Raw genomic sequence first — 12,477 nt, 5'->3', positions numbered from 1 at the left:
GTAATTGCTCTGACGTCTCTCTGTGACAGATCATATGGAGAGCAGTAAATTGGGAATGGCTTTAACACTGGCCTCTGACTAGAAATAGAAGCAGGAAATTAGAAATATTCATCCATTATGGATTGTTTGGATGGTTTCTGTTTTTTCAGGCGTAGATCTGACTTTTTAATGGCAAGTGTTTATTTTTGAGTTTGTGGAGAAGACATGCAGATACAGGCATATGCATCATGGACCACACACACCTACAGACAGCGGCATTTGCCAGACAATACCATTTTTAAACACAGATATCCTTTGCACTTAATTTGCATAATTCTAATTAAATGCTCGCTCAGAAGCATCCAATCAGGGTGACAAGTAGAAAGTAGGAGGAAACAAATCCTTTTATATGTTAATCTGTTTTACTACGACATTGTCTAGCCTGCCAGGGAAATGAATATTTCACACCTCCAACTGCACATAGGCGTCCTTATTTGCATCAGTAGATGCAGAAATAATTATATTACTTCCATCATTTTAGATTAGCTCTGCTTTTGGCTGCTATTAAGCATTTTTCACACTGCAGCTGTATTTTGATTCTGTACAAGTGTTCGTCCGTGCAAACACTGATAACATTTCATAATTCCTTGTTGTGAAAACTGACCAGAACATTTCAGTTTGTTCCAGTTTTTTTTAATATTATATTTTGTTTAGATCAGCTATTGAAAGGCTTAAATTGCACACTTGACCACCTCAGAGCCATTAGCAGTGTCAGAAAATGCAATTCATAAAGCAGTTTGCCACCTGCGTATTTAAAATGAGGAAGAGCTTTTTAAAAAAAAAATTCTTCTGCATCTGGCAGTAAACAGCTTGAAACATTCAGAAAGTAGATGAAAGCTAATGGATTTCTCTTACTGACTTCAGTGCAGTGACAGTCAGCACAGGTTTGCTGCCAGGAGGGATGCTGATTGATTCCTGAGGCTGATTCAAAAACAAAATGCCCAACAACTGAATTCTATTACATTTTCACCTCATTAACACCAGAGGAAAGCTCAGTATGAAACCTATTTCAATATAGTCGCTTTTATTTTCATACAATTTTAGATACTGATGGGCTGGGCTTAATGTCCAAAAAAAAAAAAATTAAAAATCACAATGTAGAAAATGTAAATAGATAAAACAAATAAGGTAAAATAAACAAGTTGATGTTAAATGCAATTGCATTGTGGTGCGTTTCATCAGACAAAACATTTCAGTTACTCATTTTGTTTGTTTAATTGATTATTGATTTGGACATCCATAACAATAACACCATAATACGCCTAATTACTCTTCATGTAAGTATATGAGAAAACATTTAAGTTGATTTGGACAAAATGAATCTAATATCATAACATTAGTCAATTGAAATGAATTATCAGCCAGCCTTAATTCAATAGGCCTTTATGGAAACATGTCTATCATAATGAAGTCCTGTATATTAAGTTACTCGCATGACATGACAAAAATTTCACCATCTGCATAACAGGAGGTGATATCTTGGGGGATTACATGAAGATTTTGTGTAAGCTGAGACAAGTCTGCAGTGGCTTAAGTGAGGTTTATTCTATCATTTTTGCAGGACATTTGTAATTTAATGTGGAGAGAACTCGTGGAAAGTTTATATACATATTAATTTAGCCATTATTTAATTAAGAAATCTAATTAGAAATTCATATTTACAATAAGCCTGGAAGACATTGTGATATGTCACCATAGGAAAAGCACAGGTGTGAATACTAAAATTACCTTTAGGTGGTCATAAAAGTACCATATATAGAGAAATACTGTAACATGCCTGCAGCCACACAAAAAGAACAAAAATAGATATATAAAAAAACATGAGAAATCATGCTCATGTGCTACAGCTTTACGTCACTGACTTCATGTCTTATATTTATCCAAACCAAGCAGCACATTGTCCGTGGAAACAAGGTAGTTTTTAACAGTGTCACATCCTGAATCATTCATCACGTAACTCAACAGGAACACCTTGCCTTGAGGAGCCATTGACCTCAGTCAGCTGCATCTTACCATTTATTATGACAACACACACTCAGGTACACACTCGAGCACACTCTCCATCTTTCTCGCTGTCTAACCCTAACCCTGTCTCACATATATATAAACCACATACTCACAATCTTCCGTTATTGCTCTGACACGCACACACACACACACTGACCAGTGTTTGTCCTCCCTCCAGGTGACGATTCTGATCATCTTGGCCCTGGCCTTCCTCGCCTGCATCGTGTTCCTGGTGGTTTATAAAGCCTTCACCTACGACCACGCCTGCCCAGATGGATTCATTTATAAGGTAAGACCAGTAAGTAGCCTGTATTTCATTTTAGAGCATTATAACACAAGTAAGCAGGGTCAAGAGATAGTCAGGTGGTTAACAGGGTAGCTGGACTGCAGCGAGTAGGTTCACCTTTCCAGAGTAGGAGGTAAGTAGGGCTGCAACATCATTTTCTTTATTTATGACTTTGTTGTAGAGCTGCAACGGTTAGTCAATTAATAAATTAGTCGATTGACAGAAAATCAATATGCAGCTATTTTGATAATTGATTAATCGTCAATCGTGCCAAAATTTTGCTGTTTTTGGCTTCTCAAATGTGATGATTTAATGTTTTTGTTTGTCACACATGACAGTAAACTGGGTTCTGGACTATTGGTTTGACCAAACAAGGCATTTGAAGATTTCACCTTTGACTCTGGGAAATTGTAAAGGTCATTTTAATCGGAATAATTGAGAGAATAATGAAAAGAAGTTAGTTGCAGCCCCACTTTGATGATTATATTTTTGATTTGATTAGTCTATAAAATGTCAAAAAGTTGTGAAAAATATCCACCACAATTTCAAACAGCCCAAGGTGACATCATGAGATTGCTTGTTTTGCCCGACCAACAGTCCAAAACATCAAAATACCGCATTTACTCCCATTTAAAACAGGAGAAAAGCAGCAAATCCTCACATTTGAGGAGCTCAAATATGTCAAAGTTTGTCACTTCCACTTGAAAAACTGTTAATCAATTAAAATTGTCAGTGTTTAATTTTCTGTCATTTGTTGTAGCACTATAGTTAGTCTACTTTTGCCTTGCCAGAGTGTCCTCGTGCAAGGCAGTGAATCCTCTCTGTCCTTCACTATCTCCCTCTCTTCTATCTAAATAAAGAATTAAAGGTCAGTGCACCGCCCAGTCTGCTATGGGAGATGAAAAAATAAAATACTCCCGCCCTAGTTTTATTAATTTCTGAGGTCATGTTACAGGAAGAGGCTAATGAGGCGTATCAGATGGGCAATCATCAATCAATGATTTCAATGATTTTGTTATGACGAGTGTAATCAGGTGTAATTATGTAGGTTTTTTCCTTCACACAGCAGCCAAAGAAAGAGAGTTCACTGAAGCTGCTCTCATATGTCATTAGCTGTGTGGACTATTAGATAGAAATTAAAAATATTAGACCTACTGCCTATTTTACAATAATTACTACATGATGATCAGTAACTCCCAATCCATATGGCTGAGGTCATAAAAGAAAATGGCTCCCACAGCTATTTTATTAACAATCTGCTGTCCAGATTCACTGTATTACTGTTGAATCTTTTACGTTTTACAGTATATGGATACAGACAGCCTCTCCTCTTCTGGCAGTGCTCCTCTGCCCTGGTACTTACAGATTTCCACTGCACTGCACTTATAACATAAGTTTCACAGTACTTTGCAAGAGGTCACCTTTGAAGTCTGTGTCTCTGGACAAATCTGGTCTTTAAGGTGGAATAAATCTAGTTTTAGGCCCACAACCTCTGCAGGGGCTCTGACTGCAGTCTGCAGAGGTATTATTAGCAGTGTCACATGCACATTCACCAGGTGCAGAAGTGCAGATAGAAAAAATGTGCACACGCGCACGCACGCTCACTAGTGTAATATGGTACACACACTACACAACTGCACACAAAGTTGTAAATGTGTACACACTCAAGCGTATTCTAATACAAATGAACTCCATTACTGTATAATGGTCTGTGAGTCCCCCTCTATATAAAGTCTGAAGCACATTTAAATGAAAATGCATATATATTTTCTTACAGGGAGCTGCACTAATGTAAATGACTTCTTTTTTCATCTTCTTATTACCTCTAATAAAATCTAGAATGTATAAAAACACAGATTCTTTTTTATTTTATGGGGAAGCAAATTTGACCTTGACAAAAAACACGGTGTCCTTTTTATCAAAGCTTTTCAAGGTCTATCATCTGAATTCTTTGTGACACGTTTTTGTTCATCATATTCTTGTATTCTCTCCTTTTCTGCAGAAAAAAAGCCATTCAGCTGCTACATATGGTATTTCAATAGTAGTTCAGTGTGTCAGTGGTATGTCATTGATGTAGAAAATGAGTTTGAGTTTGTTCTCCAGTGTCCCTTTTACTGGAAAGTATGCAATATATTGTTTGGTAAGATAAAAAAATATGTGATTGAAGCTCAAAGACTAAGTTGGCTGCTCACATAAAACAGTGAAGTTAGTCAGTCACTTGGAGGAAGCCTGGGAGATGAGAGAAAACACCTTTTATCAGGATAAACGTCAGGCTTGTTCTTTTACGCTATCATTTGGAGCACAGTTTATTTGAAAATTTTTGCATAAATGTGTCCTAAAATTATGCAGATGTGCATATAATGTTATGATCTATGTATTTTGTTTGTGTTACCAGAAGATGTCTCTCTTTACTTTTGATGTTTGACACAGTGGTATGTAAAGCCCTGAAGAATGGGCCAAATGTTTGGCATGACAGAAAGAAAAAAGAACTGACTAACTAATTTCAACAACCAATATAGACTTTTTTAAAAATTGCAAATTAGCTTCGCTGATCTGTAGCACAAACCCAGAAAAGGTTTGTATTTATTTGTTTAATTGTTGCTTGCAATGACAAATAGCGTAACAAGCAAAAGGCCAAGGGAAAATTCATGTTTGACATGTTTGCCTTTGGCTTAAAAAAACACTTTGAAATAAGTATTAATATCACTGGTGCAACAGAGCTGTCAACCTTCTAGATGCTTAAACATCAAAACAATTTGAATAAGTAGCAAAACAAATTAAACGTTTTTAAAAATCTTGAGTTTTCAAGTTGTAAGTGCCCCAATTTTTATTATATCTTAATTATATAATTAGCAGTTCATCAATCTTGCATGTTAGCTGGTTAATGCTCTCTGCGTGATGTATTCTGTACCACGTTCTCTCTGTCAAATATGACTTTGTGCAAGAAGAGATGCCACTCTGTATCATATTTGATTGACCTGTGAGGGAAAAGTCTTTTTCTACACAAACAATCACAATATAGTCAGTTTGTCATTGTTATCACTACTGGCCACGACCGTAACGTCACTCTTGAATGTCATGATGATATTTAAATATTACTGAATAATGTCCGGTATACCACTGATGTAATATCTAAATAAATAGCTCAATTGGTCAATTTTCTATAGAAAATTTGGCAATTTTACTTAGAAAGACCTTGATAGCAAACAAATGCATTATTTTGTCATGTAGAAAAAAGATAAAGTGGTGATTATGCACAGTACATTGATAAATATTCTAAACCTCCCCGTCCTCCATCTATTTCTCCCTTACAGCACAAGCGGTGTATCCCAGCCTCTCTGGAGGCCTACTACGCTGCCCAGGATGCCAACTCGCGGGGCCGTTTCTACACAGTGATCAGCCACTACAGCATGGCCAAGCAGACCACCTCGCACTCTGTCTCCCCCTGGCTGCCTGGAGGGGCAGCGGGGCAGCAGCACGACGCTAAACCCCCAAGCGGCGAGGGGCACTGAGTTAACTGAGCAGTTAAAAGTTGTTGTAAACACTTACAGACACATGCAGATGCAGACATGAAGAAATACAGAAACAGGCAGATATAGACGCGTACGCACACACACACACACACACACACACATACACACAAACATGTAGGTAAATATGTAGAGATATAGACAAAAGAGACGCACATGAACAGCTACATATATAATGCCAATATAGAGCGAAAACATGCATGCAGACATAAAAACACACACACGCACATGCTAGATCATATTCTGATTTACCTGGCCTCACTCTTTTATCGAGGGGCGTTTCTCATTGACCCTTTCTCTCTTTGGATTATCATCGTCTGCTGATACACACTCACATATACACACACAAACACAGTCTGCTCTCTCGTTACCATTTAAACCCATCCTCTAATTTGTTATTTATTGACTGTCATGATATATTTATTTTTTACTGTAATGTATGGATGTTTTGTATGTGATTATCAGACAACTCTTTGTACAAAGGCACGAGTCAATGCTGAATTTCACGCTTCCTCTTTGTGAGATTCTCTTTTGAGTTCGGAGTAAAAATTTTTTTTTCAAGTGTGTATACTGTAGTTACTGTATATTCATTCACAACCCCTGTCATTTTTTTTGCCTTTCTTGTCCAAACTGCGTAACCTCAGGCACGTCTGTCAAACACCACACACACACACACACACACACACACACACACACAGATCGCTTTATTTTTCAACCTAAAATATGTTAGTATGGTCTTGTATTGCTGTAATGCATTTTTAAACACAAAATTTCAGCTGTACTGTCTGAGGAAGGTTTGACGTCCACATCCACAACACACCCTGAATTGACTGAATGAATTTTTCCATCATGGCTGTTTGATAGCTCATATACAGTGACATTTTCAATGTGCTGTGTTATACATTTGAAATCCAACATTCCCCAGTGACCCAAGCTGTACATAGAACTGTGCGTTCATGCTAGTTTTTTGTGTGTATGCATTGTAGTAGCTTTATTTAGGAGGTTTTTCTTTTTTTTTTTACAGACCTACAATGTCTTCATGGGAGTTACTTTCTACATTGCTTTAGCTGCCAGTCTAGTAGCTCCATTATATATACAATGGTGGCCTGTCTGAGCAATTAAAAAACAAAAGGATGTAGATGGAAAAGGAAACACCGTGCATATCACCATCTCTTGCCAAAACTTATTTTCCACTGTGTTTTGTTAGGTTTATCAATGGGCTTCGACTGCAGCAGAGTTTTATTCCCGTATTGTTATTTTTTTTTTTAATTTTGTAATGTTGGATCTGTTGTCAAGAGCGCTTTTATGAGATATTGTGATGTTGTTAGTTGATATGTAGCGATACCTGGTGTAATTTATCAGTGTGCATCCCTGTCCCTCTTCTCTTGGTTTGAATTCAAAAATAAAACAAGCTGTGACCTGTGTTGAGTGTCTCTGTCAGTCCCATTTACTGCTGTGTCTCCTTAGCGCTTGCACAGCGCCTAATGCAGCCCAGAGGCAGTACAGTGTGAACGACAGTGACAGCTTTTCATACAGCATGTTATATCATACTCCTACTCAAAGTTATACTACATCAGATACATATTCTGCTGTTCATACATGGAACTTTCCAGAGCTGCAGAGAGAAGATTTGTAGGCTATAATGATGAGCACCACCTTGACAGAAAAAAAAAACAACCAAAAGAATACCTGTGTGTGTAACGGCTACTGGATATATAATTCATCTTACTGAGTCCTCTGTGAATGGCAGCACTAACAACATTGTCCTCAGTGAGTGACTTGAATAGCTGGCTTTCCTAATTAGAGGCTTGTATTCTAATGAATCTGTCCGCTGTTTGTGTGTGTCTCCTCACAACAGAGGAGTGAGACACCCGCTGAATGCAACAGCTTTCAGAGAGAGAGAGAGAGAGAGAGAGAGAAGAAAACACACAACTGTATGTGAGGAGACAAAGACAAATATACACTGTAAACACATGTAGATTCGATATTTAAAATGTCCAGAGAGTTAAAATAATGGTACATAAATTTACCATCTCCCATGAATGATTCAGGTAAGAGCCAATCAGTAAAAGAAGACACAACATCCCTCCATGTTAAGCAGAATCAAACAGATGGTGTAGCTGAAGTTTGAGGGTTTCACCTTGTGTTGAAAATAAAACACCATCAGTGTTACTGAAATGCCTGAAGATAAGAAATAATGACCAGTTTGCAACATAAGATTTAAATAAAAGGCAAATCAGCGTAATTCAGTGTTTACTAGACAAGTAGCAGCACTCATTTAAACACTTTATCATTGTGGGGTATAGCTACAACCCTCAGCCAACTAGTACACACAATTAGTAATAGTTTGTTGCCATCTAGAGTGAAAAAAAGTGATGATCTAATCCTAAAACTAAATATTTTCACATTTACACGGAGGAGACATATTTACTCTACAATATTTGACCACTCCAATCTTTATTCTTTGCTCTTGGCCATGTTTTTCCTTAAAAATATAATATAATATAATATAATATAATATAATATAATATAATATAATATAATATAATATAATATAATATAATATAATATTATATTATATTATATTATATTATATTATATTATATTATATATAAACAGTACAGTATGGCAAAATCTCTGATGGTAGACACATTTATATCTTCTGGTGGTATGTACTGTAACATAGCCCAACTCCACTTGCTGCTCATTCAAAGATACTTCAAAGACATTCAATAAGGATATCCCACTGGGTCTTTGATAGAATTGAAAATGGTATAGTCCATCCATCCATTAGCTATACCCGCTTATCCTTTTAGAGGGTTGCAGGGGGAGTTGGAGCCAATCCCTGCTCACATTTGGTGAGAGTCAGTGTACACCCTGGACAGGTTGCCAGGCAGTCACAGGGCTGTTGGTATTAAAGGATAGGTTCACAATTTTTCAAGTCTGTCTCAAAACAACAGTCCAGTCAAGTTCCCCAATGAACATTAAAATGGATTTTTCTCTCTGTATTATTCCTCTTGTTCACACTGGACATTAAAAGATCCCTTCCAAATGCACTTACAATGTAAGTGATGGGGGACAAAATCCCATCCCAAGTTCTTGTTTGTCCAAAAATGTATTTAAAAGTTTGTCTGATGATAATATGAGGCCTCTGCAGTACAAGTTAGTTAAACCCAGTGGATATCTTCTTCAGCTGTGGTGGAAGGATTGTAACAAAAAGAGGGAATTGGCACTAAAAAGACTAACTCTGAAAGATATCTACTTGATTTGACTAATTTGGATGGCTGAAGCTTCATATTGCCTTCAGATAAACCTTACACTTTTGAATGGAAGGAGAATTTTGTCACCTGTTACTGCACATTGTAAGCTCATTAGGAAGGGATATCTTAATGGTCAGTATGAACAGGAGGAATGATTACACAAAGAAAAACCTGTTTCAGTGTTTGGGCACCTGGCCATTGTTTTAAGACAGACTTGAAAAGTGAACCTATCCTTCAATACAGAACAAATTGTGAGCACAGCATAGCCTGAAAATGACGATTCAATGCCAGTTTCAAAAACAGTTTTATGTACAATAAAACCTTCAGGACGCAGCAATAAGTTGGACTGCCAACATATGGTACCGAATGGTTGCTAAAATGTTGCAAAAAAACAAACAAAAAAAAACTCTTTTTCAGTTACAACAGATACTTAAATGTTGCAAAATGAACATGAAAGACAGTTCTCCTGATGCTAGCCATTTTCTTAACTCCCACATAGATTATACAAAGAGTCAGTACAAATGGGACAGATGGTTGCTTATGTGGTGCTTACACAATGCTAGCATGACGCCAATGTGTGAATGTGAATTAGGGGGTCAGGTGGAGAGAAGCAGCTGGTTATGAGCAGGAGAAGGTACCTGGACGTCTGTTTCCTACAAAGGCCAACAAAGGTCGGCAACAACAACAAAAAAAAAAAAACGGGATACACCTTCGACATCAGCAATGAGTAACAGGCAAGAAATAAATTAAAATTATATGTGGAAAAGGCTCACTCCCTTTTGACACTATTATAAGACGATGTAACATGTAGGATTTTTGAAGCTCACTGATTTTAGCAGAACTGCTTAATGATCCATCCAAGATCCATTTCTTCTCTTCACACTGTGGAAGCGTACAATCCTCACCAAGCTTATTAGACCATTAATTTAAAAGACCTTATGGCCCTGATAACTTACTCGGGACAATTGGCAATCAGAACTGTGGCTTAATCCTCTCTGCGGTTCTCTAATTATAACAGCAAATAGCTTCCAGCGGTATAATTCATGCTAAATTCCTTCCAGTGCAGGATATTAGATATTGATGTGAAGAAGGACTGATTGTTGCAGACAGGTCATTGGTGTTTTCTCAAAGTAGAGAGGGATGTTGGAGGAAGGAGGAGAAAAGGTAGGAAAAGAGAAAGAAGAAAGAGAAGAAAGGCTCAGTGTTGATTGGCACAGAGGGAAATTAAGCCTGACATCTGGAAATGAACAGCCCTATATGTCCGTCCTGTTGTCTCCCCACACAGGAAGAGATAGCCTCAAACTTCCCTGATTACTGGGAGGTACTGGGTTGTATCCACTACAGAATGATAACAGCTGCCTCTCTGTTTCGCTCATATTTGTTTTTCTGTCTTGTATCAGTCTTTCTCCCAGTCCTCATGTGCGTTTTTCTCTTTGTTCACATTTTGTCTTCTTTGTTTCATAATTCAAGCTCTGTCTATGCCTGTCTGTCTCTTCCTTTCTTTCACACTCCTTATTTCAACACACCCTTCATTGCTGTCATTTCCCATCTCCCTCAACTCTCTGCTACTTTTTGCTTCGTTGAAGGCTCCATCTGTGATCCAAACATAAACAAAACAGTCGGCATGAAAAATCAATTCAGAACGGGCAGCATTATTTTGATTTTTTGAATCGGTGGAAACAAGTCTTAAAACCAAGGCTAACAAATGCATCAGCTACTGTAAATGTACATATTTTAATGAACAATGAAGGTTTGCTCACATTTGAAACAACTGCAGTTACAAGTACAGTCATATCCAAGATAACTAACAGAACACAGAACAAGCTTGGGCTGAGACATAAGCACTAGAGAAAACACCATTGTTTACAATCCTGTTTGGATCTTGAATCATTGTCCACATCTGTGATTTGTTCAGCGATGCAAAGAGATCTCGTGTCGTACTCATTGATGGTTACACCCAGTTGGAGAAACAACAGAGCAATCAGAGGCTGTGGGCAGTATTAAGAATGGGGACATCATTTTCCTACATATTTTGCTAGCTAGCTACCTTTTAAATAAAACTAAAACTAAAACTGCTTCTGTGTTGAAGAAAATTGTGAGGACAGATACAACACTTGCTACTAATGGTTAGGAAAAAGAACAAAACAAAACAACCTCCACATTAAAACAGAAATAATCTAACATCAACATGATGCCAGTTTGAAAGAATGAAGGTGTATTGTGGTTTACCCCATGGTTCCATTTTAGGGCCTCTTTCATTTGATATTTAGGGTCTGTTTTTTGAAAATACAACATCCCTTATCATTGCTAAGCTGGTGACACACAATTTCCCCTAAAAACTGGGTGCAGCTTTCCCTCAGGCCAGCAGGTCACTAGCTTTACTGTAGCTAACGTGATTTGAGAAGTTTTCACTTTCCTCCTAATGTTAGTTGGATTGGACAGATTCATGCAAATATCTAACTTTTGAAATAAAATTTCTGACACACAGATAACTCCAACTCCAAGCTCTTTATCCTCAATGGTACTTTAGTCTGATACTAGTTCATTAATTTGGACCTTTGTCATAGGTGTCCAGTTAACCTGTCCAGTTTCTAAAAGTTAATTCACACCTGCCAGCCAATCAGAACTGAGAATTCTAAGTAACTACATTTGTAATTGTTTTTAAGATACTAAATACCCCTCGCTGTCAAGTCTTTCCTATCGCCACTTCCAGTCCAACCTTTTTATTTTTTTAAAACTGTTCCTCAATTAGGAAGTAGAACTACACAATTACTTTATTTTTGTCTATAAAACTTTGGTCATCATTTCCTGTTTTTAATAAGCTCTATGAATGAATTGACATGACTTGAAATCTGACCAAAACTAATCTGAAAATGAAATTAAGTGAAATTTTAAGGCAAAAGGAACAGCCAGGCCTTATGTCTTTCCTCTGACTCCCTGTCCCCTTTTCTGTCTCTATTTTCCAGCACACCTACACACAGACACGCACATGTCAACACTCAAACATACACACATATGGCCATCTGTGTAATGTGTGTTCTAAACCTCCATCTCTCGTTTCAGTCATCTCCCCTGCTGTCAGAGAAAGGCTGCTTCTCAGCAGTTGGTCCTCAGAGGTGTGGAGGAGGAAAACAGAAGGAAGACAAGGAGAAAAATAGCAGAGGTGGGGGGCAGACCCAGGGGGAATTACAAGAGGTGGGGAGGAGAGTCAGGTACAATGGTGGGGAAGCAGTTATCAGGAGTTATATCAAAGCTTATAGGCAGACCTGAACATTGGCAGACGCTGATAGTTTTGTATTCAGTCTTACAGTTTGATTAGTTCGTTTTTGTGCAGTTTTCCTGTCAATGTACAGAC

General features: G+C 37.6%; 1 protein-coding gene across 2 annotated transcripts in view; it reads left to right on the top strand.

The window, feature by feature from the left end:
• nsg2 (neuronal vesicle trafficking associated 2) overlaps positions 1–7,275 on the top strand; it is a 40,042-nt gene extending 32,767 nt beyond the window's left edge. For both annotated transcript variants that reach the window (XM_042430208.1, XM_042430209.1), the window contains exons 4-5: positions 2,225–2,335; positions 5,647–7,275. In XM_042430208.1, coding sequence (XP_042286142.1) covers positions 2,225–2,335; positions 5,647–5,844 — 309 coding nt within the window. In that variant the 3' untranslated portion in view covers positions 5,845–7,275. The remainder of the gene's footprint in view (positions 1–2,224; positions 2,336–5,646) is intronic.
• The last annotated feature ends 5,202 nt before the right edge of the window (positions 7,276–12,477 follow it).

Source organism: Thunnus maccoyii, chromosome 13, assembly GCF_910596095.1.
Source record: "Thunnus maccoyii chromosome 13, fThuMac1.1, whole genome shotgun sequence".
NCBI classification, from domain to species: domain Eukaryota; kingdom Metazoa; phylum Chordata; class Actinopteri; order Scombriformes; family Scombridae; genus Thunnus; species Thunnus maccoyii.
The sequence above is the reverse complement of the archived record's forward strand: the minus strand, read 5'-3'. Positions and strand labels throughout refer to the sequence as shown.